The following is a 19704-nucleotide window of genomic DNA, read 5'->3' as shown; positions in this document are numbered from 1 at the left end:
TGCCAGTTAATAAAACAACAAGATTTCCTTTAGTCCCTGTCCGGGGCTAACAATTGTTTACTTATTACAATATAAGTTAATTCGGTAAGTATAATACATTTTTTAATACATACTATTAAATAATATCACTGTTTTAAGCATTTTTAACTATAAAAATATTAAAAACAAAAATTTGACTAAAATTTAAAAAGAATTTAATTTAATTTAAATTTTTTATGACTTACAGTACTGTCGTAAAGTATTGGAAGTTAAGATTGTTTACAGTTGGCTTAATAAAACTAAATTTATTAATATGGAAAAAACATTTAAATAGGTATTTTAGTATTTTTTATAATTTATTATACCATACATTAATATTATTACAGTAGGGTCTCATTAATCCGAACGAGATTTGGGAAAGAGATCATTCGGATTAACGATTTGTTCAGATTGCTTTATACTTATGACTTAAAAAAAAATCAATTTTCTAGCAATTAAAATTTTTAAATTAATCTTTATCCATACAGCAGTATTAATTCATAAAATTCGTTGTTGAAAAACACAATGATTACAATCAAAATCGACAAAATCATTCAAATTTATTGTATAAAATAGCCAGTTAATATGTTAGAAGCCTAGAATAAAATTATGATACACGTGTGTATTTAATATAGCGATGTGGTAATTTCCAAGTCCGTTTAGATTACCTTGTTTTTTGGATTAGCCTGTGTTCGGATTAACGAAACTTTACTGTACTTATAATAGCAGCTATTACCATTCAATAATATATTTTTTATTTATCATATAGTTTTAAGATTATCAATTTATGATTCAAAGAGGCTCAAATAAAAGTAATATATATGATTATTATTAGATTTAAATTGTTATTAGGTAATTAATAATTTAGTAATATACGTATATTTTCGCTAAATTTATTAATTTCAAGTCTATGTAAAGCAATGACCGAGTTGATTTTACAATTTTAAAATTTTACGTTGTTTTTCTGTCTATACACGATTTAAAGTAGGAAAATGCTTCGATATCTTTTCTGATAGAAAAGTGTAGGTATGTAATTGGTACTTTTAGGAGGTAGAAATTAAAAATTCTCAGTGTTTTTTCTTGTCATTAAGAAAACAGAACTTTTTAAACAAAATTTTCAACTACTGATAAAATTGGTCTTGTTTAAGTTGAAAAACAAACATTCGTAGATACTTTACATTTTAACCAAATTTTTATATTAATATTTGCTGTATATTAAGATATGTTTTTAAAATATAAAATATAAAATATTAAGCATATTATAAAGTTTTTCAAATTTTTAGCAAACTATGAATTATTTTTCTAATTGTATTATTTTAAATTTAATACAATAAACTATTTTAGGAAAAAGTTAATTATTTTCATTTTTTTATAAAAGAGTTATTACTCTGAAATAATAGCACAAAGTTTAATAACTTTCCTCGATTTATGTGTTTATCTGTCTAATAAAGCGTGAGTCAAAGAATTCAAATGGAAATATTTTATGTTTTTAAATTGATGTTTTAAATTTGACATAATTCATTAATTATAAATACCTGTATTATTTTATTATTTTTCACATTAATTTAAAAAATTCGTATGTTAAATGACATGTTTTGGGAAATACTATTCCTTAAGTAAGTACCTATAGTATATTAGAGTAATGAATTAATGTGTTATGTTTTATTATTATTATTATTCCAGTATCAGCAATTTAAATAATTGTGTGATATAATATAAATATAATGCATTATAATATTATTATTCTATATTATAATTATATATCATATAAGTTTGCATAAATGTTTATAATTATAGTTAGTGATTTAATCCAATTAAACTGTACAAATCGTGAGTGTAGTCTGTTCTTAATTTCTTATTATGTTAATTATTATTTTATATTCATAGTGAATTCATTTAATTCTGAAATTGCAACTAATTAATCTATGTGTATTAATTGGGGTATTTCAAATCACTACAGAATATGTTACTATCCCGATTCTAAAAGGTATCTATACAATTTATTTGCATAAAATAACTATACTTATTTGTGATAAATGCAAAACTACCTATCATTCAAAATGTAATGTATATGGGTCGGCTGAGAAGTCTACGTCCCAGTATTCTACAACAATTAATGAACCAAACCTATTCATATGTCTATTTTTTATCTATCAATTTTATAAGGATATTTTTTTACTATTGATACCTACTTACTTTTTCAGGTGTATTTCAAATATTATGATTATTCTTATAGCTTATAGGATTTCTGGAATATATCTATATCAGCATTAGAGTCATTAAATCTAAGTGTTATATCTATTCTATATTCTATAAAGAATTGTTGTTACCATGTTTTGAATTTTTACGTAATGAAAAAATAACAAATTTTATTAAATTAATTATGAATTTAATTGTATAAAGTACTTATATACATATTTTTGTATAAAATATTATCAACACCAATTTATTTACGTATAAATAATATTATGCAAATATTTTCACTTTTAAAAGGGTATACTTAACCTATCATAGACAATAATAAATTAGTGATTACTAATCAATTTAATATTTTGGAAATATTATAATATAATAATATTGATTATTATTTTATTAAGATTAAACTTATTATTTTATAATTAAGTTCTTAGTTTAATAAATGAAAAGTGAACAGAAAAAATTATATTTAGCAACAAAGTGAATTTTTTATTCCGTTTGTTTACTAAATAGTAAATACGTACAAACCAATATAATACTATATAAATCTTAGATAAATAATCAGAAGCTAGAGTAGTTATATAACTTCAAAACTTTTTATTTAAGAAAATTTACAATCTATATACAATCTATATAATAAGTAAATATGATGATATGAATATTACAGGACATGAAATCTTGAGGGAAGGGAGTGTCCAATGACACTACTTCCAATAAACTTCAAAATTTATACAAATACCGGTTTGAAGTAGATAAATTTCATAAAAAACATAAACCAAACATTGCATTTTTACTATCTTTTTTTGTCATCCATTAATAGTATTACAATATGTTATTCATGAAATAATATAAATCAAATTATGAGTAGTAGATAAAAACTAACAATATTAACATTTGATTCTTCAGCACAATCATGTACATATAAATAATTTATATTATTATGTAACATAATTTAAACCTCAATTCACATTTGACGTTTAATTTTATATTTTTCCCCAATGCAATTAGTTACTTATTCTCTATTGGCTATTATGTATGTGTACTGTGTAGCAAAACACCGAAAGAGAAAGAAAGAATGAGAAATAAAGAGAGAGAGAGAGAAAGAACATAAATAAAACATAAAATGCTTAGTGTGAAAACGAGACTCGATATTTTATATTTCCATACAAATAACATCGAATTTTCGCGCAACGTATACAATTTGTTTGTCTGCAATGGTTAATAATCTTACAATGTTATTAACGATTGACATTGACCGATTCATTTTTGATTGTTATTATTGTGTTAAATATTATGCTTAACTTCTTTAGCTTTAATTGTACTACATTAATACATATTTACGTAAGATTTTTCAAAAATTTAATAGAATTTTGACTTTTGTAGACAATATTAATTTTTAGTAAGTATCCGCTACTATCTTTTTTAGAAACTTTTCTTCTTCTTTTTCTTCTTCTTTTTCTCTTGAAATGTATGATCTCTTAAAGTTTTTACGGCCATTTCTACTCCTCGCCATCTTACTCTATCTTGTACTACCTCTTTCCGATCCTCCACTTCCAGGGTTTTCAGATCTTCTTTCTTCATGTCAACTCATCATTTCCAAGGTCTTTCTCTGAGCCTTTTTCCAAGTGGTTTTCATTTCAATGCTACTCTAACTGTTTTGGCCTAACCATTGTATCCTTTGGCCCTTAGTAAAACTTGTTATTGGTGCTAGCTTCATGATGTAATACAGTTCTTTGTTGTATCTTCTCAATCAGATTATAGTATAATAATGGACTATCGTCATATTATAATAAATATGATAATTCGTACTCTAGTTATGAATCAAATTTGAATTTAACTGAGTATACCCATCTGTCATACATTAAATACACGTAATTAAAGTTCCACTTAAAAAGCTTAACAAATGTTATAAACTCTTTATAAAATTAGTGACTTTTTGGAATTGGCCATCATACATTTGGGAATATTTTGTTTTTTTATAGTAAATTTTTAAACATGGCGATTTAAAAAAATCTTTATTTCATTTCTAAAGTATTGACAATATTGGCTAACAGAGAATATTTTCTCCACACAAATAATTAACTTTAAAAGTTGTTTAACCAAAAGTTTAAGAAGTACCTAATAATATTAATAACCTTTGAATAGAAGTTTTAAGGAAATTACTCTCGTAAAAAATTAATAATTTAAGACATTTATGATTATTTATTATAGTAATAATAAATCAAACCACTCGTTTATGGTTTATGAATACATATTATATTATTGTATAATTTTATATAGTAATAATAATAATATGTAATTTGTAATATTGTGTCTTTGCATATTATATAGACTTTTAATGGATAATAAAAGTCACAATAGTATAAAATACTATTATTATACTTGTTTTCCATATTTCCAAGAATATAAATATTTAAAGTTATGAGTATTAAAGTATATATATTATTTATTTAACTATATAGAGTATAATAATATTTTTACAATAATATCGTTATCGTAATATTGTTATTGATGTTTCGTCGACCGTCTCCGTAAAATAAAGTAAAATTAGATGAAAATATATAGTTAATTTATCAGAAGTCAGAAACTATAACCGTCAAGGTACCAACACAATTGTCATTTGTTTATAAGTGTACGCGTACGGCTGTAGTGTTGTCTTAATTGTTTATTTTTCACTAGATTTGTTTTGTTTTCCATTTTAAATATTTAAGCTGAAAGTAATGAAAATAATGAGTATGAGTGTTACGTTTTAAATTTTGAAAAATATTTTAAATAATTATTCATCAATTTGCATATTTTACTATACAAACCAATTTTATTTATCAATTAGCCGATGTCCATTCTATCCTCAGTAGGTACTTATTTGAACTTGGCTTTAATTCTACAGTCTATAGAGTTTCATAGAAATACTATTGAATTTAGATATTTTATTTTCCGTTTATTATTTTTTTAACATATACTTATATAATTATTATATTAAATGATATATCATTTATGTGGTATATATGTTTTTAACTGGCTACAGGTACTTTGATTTTCTGACTCTAGCCGATTTTGAGTAACGCTAAAATATCATTACTCATTTTAATATATTACTTTACACATTACTTTACAGTTAATACAGTAATGCAGAACAGCAAATAACGATGTATCATATTTTTGGTTTAATTTAAGATTTTAGGTATCTAACCTGACCTAAATTGCAAAATAATGACGAAAACACAAAAACATATTATACTTATGTGATTTATACATTTTCTCTGAAGTGGAAAATATCTTGTTTTTTTCATATACTCGTTTATAAATTACCTGTGTAATACAATTTTCCGAATGGTATGGTTTGAATTTTATCCGCAACAACGAAAGTTTAAATTCAAGTGTGATAATATACACGTGACGATTTGACCGATTTCTACTGAGAATATAATAAAATATTGTCGTGTACTGCAACGAGCAAAACGAATTCTAATCTTCTGCAGATGCAAAGTTTTCTGCTCGCGTGTGACGATTACGTTTTGTGCAGGTGACGTTTTCGCGAGCTCGGTGTGCGACGTGCGTTGTCGGGTACGAGCTTTTGGATAGCGGCCGCAAAACTTAAAAAGGGCCATCGATATGACAAACATCAGCACCAACAACACATTGTCGATAAACGATTATTACGATTACGCGGAAAGACCGGAAACGTACATCGTTCCCGCATTGTTCGCAATCATATTTGTCGTCGGCATGATCGGCAACGTCACGTTGGTGTTGATATTCGTCCGGAACAAGCAGATGAGGAACGTGCCCAATATCTACATAATCAATCTGGCGCTCGGCGATTTGTTAGTGATCGTCAGTTGCGTGCCGTTTACGTCAACCGTCTACACGGTAAGAGTTCTTATACATCCCACGCAATCATATTATACGCGATCGTATGATACACAAGCATATATTGTAGTAAATACACGAAATATACGTAGGTACCATTCGTGTAAGACTTACGTGCGACGTGATCGATGACGCTCACAACCTTTTCACCCTCAAAACATACATAGACGAAGATAAACTTGGATTTAATATAATAATGATTGTTTAAAACAGCTCCCCGTACACTTAAATATCGCTCTGATCAGAATCTAAAACGATTTATGATTTCAAATCGGATAATAATACTTTTCGAAAATAGGCGCTTTAGTTTATTTATTAATTTTTTTTTTTTTGACTTGAATGTATTTTATCGTTATATATATATTTTTTTAGATATAGCGTCTGAGATATCTAATTGATAACCGTAGTTTTTCCCGAACGCGTCTTTAAGTTTTGAGCGGTACGAGTACGTAATATATTTGACATTCTCCGACCATTAACGTTCCGATCTCCCGTTAGAACTTTTCGTCTGGTTTGTACTTGTGGAGCTGTCGAAACGGCATTTTTCGCTAGAGAAATTTCGAATAGAGAGACGGAATGTATCGGTTTTACAAACGATGTATGTCTTAACTTCGTTTCTGCATACACGTATAGGTGAAGCAAATAGAAGTACCTACTCGAATAGTCGATTTGGAGAGCGACGCCACTACGCCTGGTAACGAATCGGATTTAGTTGTACCGATCTATATAGAGGATCGTGTGAAGTACAAAACGCTTGTGTCGTGTGCAGGCGCGTCATGTTTTCCGGCCATTGCCCATTGGTTTCCGATTTAATTTAATAATTGTTTCATTTTCCTCGGCACATTACATACGTTTTCGTTTGCCTCGATCGTCGACGCGTCAAAGTCTAAAATCCGCACCGACTTTGGCCCGTTCGCAGTGCTGCGCGCGCTGCACTTGTCCGTGTTCAAATAATAACAATAACAATGACTTCGTTTGTTTGTCCGGCGCAGTTCTCGACGTGGCCGTACGGACTGGCCGTGTGCAAGGTGTCGGAGACTGCCAAGGACGTGTCGATCGGCGTGTCCGTGTTCACGTTGACCGCGCTCAGCGCTGACCGGTATTTCGCCATCGTGAACCCGATGCGCAAGCTGCACACGTCCGTCGGCGGACGGTTCGCCACCCGGTTCACGCTCACCGTGGCCGCGGCCATCTGGGCGGTGGCCGGGGCGTGCGCCGTGCCCGCCGCCCGGTTCTCGTACGTCCGCCAGTTCCGCGTGCACAACGTCACCCTGTTCGAGGCCTGTTACCCGTTCTCCGAGCACCTCGGGCCCGCCTATCCCAAGGTCGCGGTGACCGTCAAGTTCCTCGTCTACTACGCCGTCCCGCTCGCCGTCATCGCGTGCTTCTACGTGCTCATCGCTCGGTACCTGTTGCACACCACCAACAACATGCCCGGCGAACTGCAGGTGTGGTTATATCGTAATGTTATATTTTAACGATATATCATGTACCTACAATGTCGTACACCTATATACAGAGTGTGATGGTGATTTAAGGTATCACTAAATATTTCAGCTGAATTACCCCTTGACTTGGGCGTATATATTTCCGCCAAAAACAACCAAAAAAAAAAAAATAAAAAAAATATGTCATTTGCGCCACATTTAAAAATCTATTTTGGTAATTTGCGCCACTTTTTAAATTTGTAATTTGCGTCAAATAAAACTAAATAAAAAGGCATTATGTAATCTGTACCATTGAGTACCTACTAAAATAATTATAATTGACACCACTAATTTTAAAATTATAAATAAATGTATGTAAGTAAAACAAACTTCATGTATATTAAATAAGTAAATTTTCGTTTAGTAATAAAACATATAAAAATCAGTCATGCTATAATTTTAAATAAATGTATATAAGTAAAACAAACTCCGTGTACTCGTACATTAAATAAGTAAATTTTCGTTTAGTAATAAAATATATAAAAATAAAATCAAAATCAATTTAAAAATTATATTAGACACGCGTCGGTACGTAGTATTGTATATCCTATGCGATATCAATAAATTTATCTGCTGGTAAATTCTAACTGCAATTGAAGTATAAAGTGTAGCGCAAATTACATATTCCATTTAATATACTGTCGTGGCGCAAAATACCAAATTAATTTGTTTATGTGGCGCAAAATACTGTTATATTTTTATATTTTGGCGCAAATTACATACGTACTCAAATGTACCTATTCGTGACGCAAATTACAAGTAATAAAATTGGCGCAAAATACCATTTCCCCTTGGCTTGTATTGAAGTGAATATTTTAGAGGGTCTGGCGGGTACTTAAATACACATTCATTTATGATTTTCGATTTTTTTTTACGGTTGGTGTGCGCGTGCGCAATACGACTTAGATATTTTATTTAAACGGAAACATTATTTTTTATTTTTTACATAGGTATTCGGATAGATTTTTTTTTGTTTTAAACGCTTTTTGTTTAAAAAGTTTTTTTCTGTTTATAAAACTGACCAAGTTAGAGAAATAAACATTTGGGTTAATGCATAATTCGTGTTTAACGAAATTTTCACTTAAAACCACCGGAAATAAAAAATGGCAAATGTTTAATTTACCTTGACTGTTTACAAACAATAATTTAATAATGTCGTACGTCATTCGGATGAATGTCACGAGTATGTGATCGTTTTTATTTAGTTGACTGCGTTAATCAAGACGGCAACTACGACTGAATTTTTGAGACAACTTATACATTATGGTGGACATTTTGAAAGATTTATAAGATAAATTTATTCGATACATTTTATTTTGTATTATAATATTAATATTACTATTATTAGAAGGTTATGACTATTTTATTATAGATAAATTTAATTATTACAGTTGTCGAAATAAAAATAAAAAATATTGTACACTAAAAATAGGTAATGTTTAATTACTTTAAGCTCATTTTATTATTTCTATTACATTATCTGATTATCTTTTCGTTATTAGAACTATGGAAAAATAAAATAGAATTTATTCCACTATAAAAATAGTTAAAATTTTAATCATTTTATAGCAATCAACTAAATAAAAACGTTTACATACTAGAAATATTCATTCGGATAACATACAATATCATTAAATTATTATTTGTAAATAGATAAGGTAAATTAAACATTTATTTTATTATTTTCAGTGGTTTTATGTGAAATATTTTAAACACGAATTATGCATTAACTCAATGTTTATTTCTCTAGCTTGGTCAGTTTTATAAACAGGAAAAAACTTTTTATACAAAAAGCGTTTTAAAAAAAAAAAATCTATCCGAATATGTAAAAATAAATAAATAATGTTTCCGTTTAAAAATTTAAGTTGTATTGCGTAAAATTTGAAAATCATAAATAAATGTGTATTTAAGTACCCTTTAGGCCCTCTAAAATATTCATTTCAATACAAGGGCATCTAGTTGAGATATGTAGTAGTACCTTAAATCATGATCAAACTATATATATATATGTGTGTGTGTACGTAATGATTAGTTGTTAAAATGTATATTAATGTCAAGTACGACTTGAAATGCCGTTTTTACACTTTTTCTCACAAAAACGATAAAGTTTGGTGTTTTATTGTATTTTCTAGGGACAAATACGTCAAGTGCGAGCTCGAAAAAAGATCGCCAAAACTGTGCTGGCCTTCGTGTTAATGTTTGCCATCTGCTTTCTACCTCATCATGTTTTCATGCTGTGGTTTTACAACTACCCCAATTCTACGGAAGAGTATAACACTTTCTGGCACGTATTACGCATCGTTGGATTTTGTCTGAGTTTCATGAACTCTTGTATCAACCCCATTGCCCTGTATTTGGTGAGCGGCACGTTCCGCAAGCATTTCGACAAACAACTATTCTGGTGGTGCGTGGAATCTTCAACAACCACCACAGAATCCAACTTATTTGTGATCAAAAAAAACGAAACACTGAGCCGAGACGTAAAAATTACAGAGTTCATTATGTTGCCATCGATGCATTCAGCTGAAAACAAAAATAGAAGTAATAAGACTTTTACTAATATGATTACGAATACCGAAGGTCAAAAAGTCAAGGACACTCAACAAATGGTGGAAAAGGGTTGGTTATCGCTATCTATTTAATATTTTGAAACATATTTTCATAATTATTTTAATGTTTTGTCATAATTCTTGTACGAGTACACTATTTTTTAAATTGTTTTAAATTATTTTTTTTTTAGTTTTACCTTTCTACACGTTATATTGTAGTTAATTTATTATTATTATTAAATAATAATCATTTCGATTATAAACAATACTATATTTTAATGGGCAGATCACGTTACGTGACATATTGGAAAAAATCATATTGAAAATTTGCCACCAGTTTGGACCAATTATTCACGCGTACTGCATATACACGTATATCGTTAATGGAAAACTGTGAATTTATAAAATTTAAATAGGTACCATTTTATTAATTATTTTATTTATTTGCTATAGGTTATCTTATTATAAAATAGTATATTTACAAAGGATTAAGACTTTATGTTTAGTAAAACACAAACGCCAAATAATTTTACTTTAATCCCTAAAAAATAAGAAAGACATACGTATAATTTCTTGCAGTAGATCAGTATTACTTTATCGAATACTTAATGATATTTTAAGGACGAACCTACCAAATATACGCGTAAACCAGTATTTGTGCAACTCGGTTATCGTTATAAAACGATTTTTTTTATAAAACACCGATATATAATGTATGAATAATAAATACTAAGTCCAAATGGCAACTATTATACTATCGACCAATATCACTGGTTCGTTTATAAGCCAGCGAACATTATATATTAAATTTATCTAAATAGGTTGTACTTTTGTTTTTATTCTTGCGCTATAAATTATAATACCTAGTACAATACTTGTTTTTAAGGACCTATGTATACATATAATCGTATATACAATTATTCAATATATACAATACATGCACATTGCACATCATAATAACATATATAGTTAAAATTAAATATAATTATTTAATAATAAATAAGATGCCTCTAAATATATCTACACGTTAAGGAAGCTATTGCCAATTAACTATAATTTAATTCAGTATGTTATTTAGCTATCTATCTAATTTAAAGTTTGAAAAATATCTTTAAACTTATTTGTGCATGTGTATTTTTTTTATAATTTATAGAATATTCTAGATTAATTTGTAATTTTTTACGCACCATTTCACCACCCTCGTAATGATATCAAATCACAAATTATATAATAGGTACCAATTACCAATATTAAGTTTTGTCGTGAAAAAAGTCATGATAACAATTTCATCAATTCTGGATTAGGGGAAAATATTTTCAAACATCATACAGTATATTATATTAATAAATAGACTTAAGTTTGTTAAAAAGTAAAAACTCAAATATTTCACAGCACTAAACTTTAAACTCATAACAATTGAATAAAAGTTAACAACTTTATAGACTTAAAAATTTCTATTTCTATTTCTACTAATATTAATGATGTTTTTGATTCGTTTGCTTTTAAATTTTAACAATATTCAATTACTCATTGTATATTCTTGAAAATAAATTTAAGCTTGATATCAATTTATATCTATTTTTTTGTGTAAAAAATAACAATTATTTGACAAAGGAACATGATGAATAAAAATTATTTAATTCTGCTACCATAATATTCATAATATAGTACTATTGTATACCAAAATTAAAACATAGTTATAAACAATAGACATGTAGTAATTAGTAATTAGTGATTATTTTTCGAAAATTATTGATGTGTTCGTTTAAGAAATTTATTATGTAGTATCTAAATATGTACATATTGAGTATATATAATTTCATATTCACTCGTATATAAATTATATAATATAATAATATATTATTAAACTTAACATTTATATTATATATATTTATAATTAATTTCAGAACTTTTGAAAAATTCTTGTAATTACTATATGAAGTACAGTTTCTTAAAAACAATCTATGAACTGAAAATCATTATAGTTTACAGATTGTTAAAAAATAAAAAATTGTATGTTACATATAATTCACATAATGCTTATATTATATTCAGGTTTCCTTGTAGGCTCTCTTTTCATACCTCATCTAATATGTTTATTAATATATTATAAATTATTATTATAGAATACCTAATAAATATAGATTATTAAGACAATTTTAAAGAAATAAAAACAATTTTCTCTATTCTATTGCTTAATATTATGTAATACGTACATTGTCATAGACAACCAAGTCAATCTATGACATAGATTCTATGTATAATTAAAATGGAATTTTTCATTTTTTGATATTTGAATATAATTCTATAATAAACTAATAAATATTTTTTTTTTTTTTAACGTTTTACAGATGTTTTTATTATTTAAATGAAATAAGTGATAACTAAATACTTTAGTACAAAATTTATAACTTGGTTATTTTAAAGAATCTAAGTGTTTAATTAAAATATAATTGCTGTACTAAGTTGCATAACTGTTTTTAACATATTAATATTTCAGAATATTTCTTAAACATTGTCATTATGATGTTTAGTATTTATTTCTATGACAATAATAGTTCATATTAAAAATATGTATAATATAATGCATTTGTTTCAAATTTCAATCGTTCATAATTAAATAGCATTTCATAGATTATGATTGAAAATATTTTGGTTGAATAACTGTCATATAATATATTTAGTGTAGGTACATATTATGTTATGAATATTATTAAACTATTTATATTTAATACATTTATACAATTATATTAGTGATGAAAAGAAAAAAAGAACTAAGAAGTAGTTTTTTTAGGTACAATTACATTTTTTTTTTAAATAGTGGTAAGTATATATAATAATATGTCTAAATATTCTTAATTCAATATATTATAACGGCTATAGTTATTTATTATATTGAATTATTAAATACAGAATTGTTTTTAAGTTTATTATGCAGTTATGCAGACGTTTATGTTTAAATTAATATTTATTATTTAGCAGTAAATGTGTATATTATGTAATTAATTTAAGTTAAATTCATTACAGTTATCTAAATAAAATGACCGAGTATATTGAATGCTTTATAATATGGTTTCCTTTGACATTAAATTAAATTGTTAGTTTTATCTTTGTTTATATTATTGAAATAGTATGAAATTAACAATTACGAAAAAAAGGTCAATAAAAAATCCAATCTTTCTTCACAACTTTTTATGATTCTTAAAACGCAGTATATAAAATATATAATGCTGGCATTCTAATTACTTTTTTTTTTTTAATATGATAATAATTGGTATATTTACATAAACGTTTAAAAAAAGTTTTAAAATTTAAGATACTTTAATTTGTTTGAGTTAATTTACAATTTGTACTACATTTACATTATAAATTTGATTTTTACCTTGTTTGTATAAACCGTATCCTAAACACACTTATTTTAAAGTGTAAATGCAGTGTATTTACAATTTTAATTTTATTATATTTATATCCCTTGTAAGTAAATATAGTCTTTCTGTATAATATGGTTTCTGGACACAAATAAATGTTTCCGTGTAATTTAGTCGTGGTAATTTTGGCATGGTGAATTGGTCGCGGTATAATATCGTCGCGCATCACATAGTCGTTTTATATTATCGTCGTCCATATTACGGTATCTAAATTATAGGTAAAATGATAGGCTCGCGATTAGACGATTTGTCGATAAAAAAAAACCTATAATGTGTTATAAATAATATAAACCTTTTTAAAATCGAACAGGTGTGTTACTTTCTGGAATATTATTAGTAATAATTTATTACCATTTACTTAAAAAGAAAAAAATATAAAGATTTTGCAATTTGTATTCAAAAATTAACCTCAACATTTGACCTAAATACTACTAATATTCCAAATTGATTAGGTGGATAGCAGTTAATTTCTAGTTGCAATTATAATTTAGAACTTTATTTGTTTACATTTTTATGCTGGCTATCTGTGGCGCGATTTCATTTGTATATAAAAAATGTAGAACTATTTTGACAGTCAAACACAATTTGATTTAAATTATATTTTATACTTACCAATAAGCTATGCATATTTTATTTAAACTAGGTATTATTGATTATTATATTTAATTATTTGGATTGTTGTTATTATACATACGATATATGTTATACACAAATATATAACACACACACACACACATATATAATAATTAATATTGTTAATATTGTACATAGGCGGCAACCATATATCGTCACTTACCGATATAATGCGCGACGATATTACACCGACGCCTAATTTACCGTGTCCAGTTAACCGCGATGTATTTACGTGACACCTTCGAATTCATTATAATTTATAATTAATGTATTAAACATAATGATAAATCAGGCGGTCGTAATTGGGTTACTTTTTATCTATCTAAAACAAAAAAAAAAAAAACATTTATTTATTTTTTCCTAGTACATAAATGACACAGATTTTACAGATTCAAATCTCATTTTTCTCTTTTTTCATATTTTTTAATTTCAATCAGAGTATAATTTTTTTCAGATTAAAGTTTATTTTCTGGCTTTTAATATTCTTACGTTTTTAACTTTAATATAAACCTTTGATTGAATTCCCAATAAAACATTTTTAAAGATTATAAATATTTGGATGTGACATATAAAAATTATTTTTGAAATGCAAATGAAAAGCTTCGACGGCATTGTAATTCAAGTTATCGATTCAGAATGTAACATCCGTGTATGCGGAAGGAAAACACCATCATCACAAAATGTAAGTGTCAAAAGTATAATCTGAAAATGTTTTTAATTCACTTAATTGTATTTTAATACTAAACTTAGATAATGTAGTTAGCAATCAACTAAACGATCGTGATGTTTTATAATCTCTGTAAATTATGCTTTTGGTTATTATTTTTATCTATTTTATTTGGTGGCGGTCTCTACTTATTCTATATCATTTAATTTTGGATAATTTATTAATTTTTGATAAGATAATGCACGCGGTCGTTTCGAATAAAAATTCATGTGCACTGAAGGGTTAGATATCATAACAATTTATAGGTGACGTATTATATTAAATATTATTTTATTAAAATTTAAAATTTAATGGTAGCCTAATTACCGGATACGCAATAATAAAAATTGTTGAAAATAATGGCCCTATCAACGGGTCTACCTATTATAAATGTAAAACAAAAGTGTCCCAATTACCATATACGCATATACCTTTTTGAAAAAAGGTTAATAGTGGCCCAATTCCCGGGCCCGATATAATATGACGTGTACAATGTACATATTAAAATAATACAATTATATAATTTATTGTATGTTCCAGTACATATAGATAACTTATATGCTCTTTATAGATGCTGCAAATTAAATTTAATATTAATATGACATATTTAATTTAAATGTTTTTTCTAATTATAGATAATTATAATATTTACATAATCATTATAAATTATATAAGATACATTGGTTAATTTTTACAAATGATAAGTTTGTTAATTTGGATCTTATTGGATACAATAATGTTTTCAGAAATGTATGCTTTACTTGTAAAGTGTAATTATAAATTGTGGTTTTTAATAGCATTAAATTAAAAAAATTGTTTATAGTTATTACAAATTATTTTATTTAAATTTGTTAAATCATTTGTAAATAATAAAAAATAACATAACATAAAGTATGTCCATCAAATTTTATTTATAAAACTATATAGGTACCTACCTATATTTAAATATTTATAAAATTGTTTAGCATTAAACTATTAAAATAAAAATCTTTATTTAATGTTTTACAGTTACTTTAAACAAGTACATCTGTTAATTTCGTTTTCTTTTTTAATTTTGTCATTTCTTTACTGTGCACGTTAAATTACGTGATGAGCGTTCAAAAAATGGCATTCAGTATAACTAAATTATAAAAAAAATTCAAAAATATTTTTGGTACCAAGCAGCACTGTTATAATGCTATGGGTGAAAAGTAAAACATTCCATTGATAAGTTAGCTCATACCATTATGCGCCAACGATTCATCTTCCCTTTCGGCGAACAGCCGCTCAATACCCTTCGTACAGGCAGCTGCAACTGAATGTAAGACATATAAATACTAAGATGGTACAATGTGACTCAACTGTAAAAAAAAAATATTTTTTGTTAACCATGATTTAAATATTTAATTCCTTTACGGCATTAATTATTTTACATATTTAAATTAAATAATTGGCTTATTTACATAAAAACAAAGACAAATTGCCTACTTGTTATTTTTTGTTAAATACAGAGATAAAAATGCTCATTTTAAATATTAAATATGCATTAATCGAACATGTATTAATAAAAATAAAGTTATTAATTAGGTATATCTAATTAAAACGTGATAGGTATTACGTTTTTTTATATTTATGGGTACCAATATCTGTATGAATACAGAATAAGGTCCATACATATTCACACAGTACTTGTATAATGTTTTTCTCTCCATAGATATCACTCATATAATTAAATTATATATACAGTAGAAACTCGATTAACTATCGTTCTCAGTTATCTGTTATCGTCAAAAATCAAAACAGCCATCGCGAATAATTCGTTTCGGCACCTAACGTTATATATATATACATATATAGATTTCACTGCGACTATCAAGCGTATAAGAAATATTTTGAAATATTTAACACATACGATAAACGTTACGTGAACGAACATTTTTTTAATTAAATTTAATCAGTGACTCACAAGTAACCTATGTATTGTATAATTGTTGTATTATTATTTATACAAAAATATACGCGTTGTGATATATATATATATATATATATATATATATGTTTATTGCAAAATTTCTGTTAACCGTCAATTATCTCATGACTGACGGTTAATGGAATTTCTAATGTATTTATGTAAATGTATCAATTTAAATGTTTACAATATTATAATTTATAAATAGAGGTCGGATTTATATTTTCTTAAAATCCATAAAATATGATGTTTTTGTGTTGTTTAAAATAGGCAAATATTCTCTTAATATTCTTTTAAAATACCAAATATATGATGTTTTATGTCCTTAAAATGCAAAATATTCTTTCAATATTTATTTTAAAAAAAGTTTTCGGTACATTTGTATGTAATAGTAGTACGAATGGGAAGACATTTTATAAGCAATAATATATCGACTTACTCAAATATCAACACGTACCGCGACGAACGAGAATAGTTACGAAATAAAAGATGTACTATTGCCACCGATAAGAAATATCTGGTGATTATTTTTTATTAGAACCAAGAAAGATGTATAAATGTCTCATATTATAGTAAATATTTTATTTATAGATTAATATTATCAAAATTCCGATATACGTGAACTATGTTTCTTATGTCGATATTACGAAAATAAAATCTTCAAAAATAAAAATACTCTCAGGTACCTATTCTTTAACGTGTTGAATATCGTCCAACCACTTATATATGCTTTTTTATGTAAAATACATTTTTTTGCATAAATTCTTTGTTTTACTCCCATTTAACTGCATACACTATAAATGAATATGTAAAATCAAAAATTTCGACCTTTATTTTACATTATAACGATTAATATTCATAATAATATGGTACTACAGAAAACTTTTGAATAACATGCTCTGTCAGATTTCGACTCTAAAACACTTTATCCTCGAATTATTATTAATTTATTGAAGATTATAGTACCGCGCCGCACGCGTACCTTTGCATTTTTAATTCACAGATTTCTGCACTCATAAGAGTATTTCATAGACGCCACGTCGCCAACTGTAAGACTAAATCGAAAGGGAGATATTACTTCATAAGATAAACATGCTTATTATTGATTTTATCATTATATATTGTTAGAACGATCGTCTGACGAAAATTCTGCATCGACTGCGTTGTCTCTCGTTACTTCCGGTTATTCTCAGACGGACTCGTGTCGTATTCAACTACAATAATTATTGATATCATTCTAAAAAATCAGCGATATGGGACAACGAACACGATTCACCGCGACGTGCCTACGATATTATGACGCAATAAAATTATGGTCGTGTGCAGCCGTTAAACGCAAAATAAAATTATAGTACGCCGTGGTTAACGTCACGGTCGCCCGATGACCCTCGTCGTCTGCACTCGCGTTTGTGTGTGTGTGGGGGGGGGAGGTGGTTTTAAACGTTCCCGGCGGAGTTACAATTTTTTTTTTTCTATTATTAAAATAGAGTGAAAAAAAATTCGTCCTCTTGTAAAAAAAAAAAAAAATACGGGTAGGTATATGTTACCGCGGGATGAAAACCGTTGCCCTATTACACGCGCACGACGACACGGCTGCAGTAGCGGGCCGAGGGGCTATTGCGACGTAGTAGGGTGTTCCGGTTTCGTCGATATTGTTATCGTTGTTCGGAAGCAAGAGACCATGTGCTCGGGGTCTTCTGCCGGCGCGTTTGTGGGTTTTGCGGAGGGGGCAGAGTGTCGATCGGGGCTCGCGGGTGGCGCGATGACGAGGGGAACGCGGCGGCTGCAGCGGGTACAGCGCGGTCGGCGAGGGGTTACGACGGCGGCGGCGGCGGACCGGGCCAGGTGTTCGGTTCGGTGTAACCGAACCGGTGTGCTATGTCGCTATACAGTCATATGTACGCGAAGTCGCCAGCCTCGGACGTGTGTGTTGTCGTCGCCGTGGTCGTGGTCGCGGTCGTTGTTGTTGTTGTTGTTATTGTCGTCGTGCGCCGGCTGCGCGTCGCCATGCCGCCGCGGCCACCGCAGCGTCGCCGCAGCCTCGTTCCGGTCGGCAACCTGACGCGGCCGGTCTGCTGGCCGCCACCAAGTGATGAAAACCGTGTTGGCCGGCGACGAGATTACGTGGCCGCCCAGGGTACGCCGACTGCTTGGTGTTCCGTGCAGGCCCGGACCCGCGGTTACGTGCTCTGGGTTCGTGGATCCGACCGCCCGTCGGTGGACTGCTGCTGGCGTGGGTCGACGGACGACACCGGAACCGGACATCGTGGTGAGTTTCGTCTGCGCAGGAAATAGGACGACGTGAACATCGTGTCACGTCAATAAAGGCACGCTGTAAGTCGTGCTTGCAGTGGGACAAGTTGTAAGTCGTGGACTTGAGGCCGCGGAATAGTCGAGACTGTACGTGTGTGGACGTGCTCTGTTGCAGGTGAAGACCGTGCCATATATCCCTGACCTCCCTCCGGTCGCTTTTTCTGTCCGTCACGGGTCTCCGTGATTTGGAATCGTCGTCAGAATAAAAATGCATGTTTCGATCATTTTTCTGGATTTCATTCATCAATCAGTAATCGGTTATGCGACAAGAGTTATGTTAATCGATGACTGCATCCACCGCGCGAACGGTGTATTACCTTTTATAATGGTGTTCTTGTTCTTACCACGTCGCGATAATTTTGATTACTTTAGAACCGCTGGTTACACGTTTTTACTAATAAGAAAAATGCACTCCCTTCAATAATTGGCGCACCGCTGATTTATAGCTGTTGAGACAAGGTTCGCAGAATAAATTTATCCCTCAGTCGAGTTCACGCGGTGAAATCCGTGTACTAGACAATCTATATAATCATATCGCGGGTAGCAATACGTAATA

General features: G+C 28.8%; 1 protein-coding gene across 1 annotated transcript; it reads left to right on the top strand.

The window, feature by feature from the left end:
* LOC112591058 (neuropeptide CCHamide-1 receptor-like) lies at positions 1–10264 on the top strand. Its single transcript, XM_025334709.1, has 4 exons — positions 1–84; positions 5738–6084; positions 7077–7532; positions 9704–10264. The coding sequence occupies exons 2-4, from the start codon at positions 5827–5829 to the stop codon at positions 10211–10213; spliced, it is 1224 nt and encodes a 407-aa protein (XP_025190494.1). The 5' UTR covers positions 1–84; positions 5738–5826; the 3' UTR covers positions 10214–10264.
* The last annotated feature ends 9440 nt before the right edge of the window (positions 10265–19704 follow it).

This window comes from Melanaphis sacchari, unplaced genomic scaffold (assembly GCF_002803265.2).
Source record: "Melanaphis sacchari strain LSU unplaced genomic scaffold, SCAv2.0 Contig128_pilon_pilon, whole genome shotgun sequence".
NCBI lineage: Eukaryota > Metazoa > Arthropoda > Insecta > Hemiptera > Aphididae > Melanaphis > Melanaphis sacchari.
Note: the sequence above shows the minus strand (reverse complement) of the source record. Positions and strands in the feature narration are given on the sequence as shown.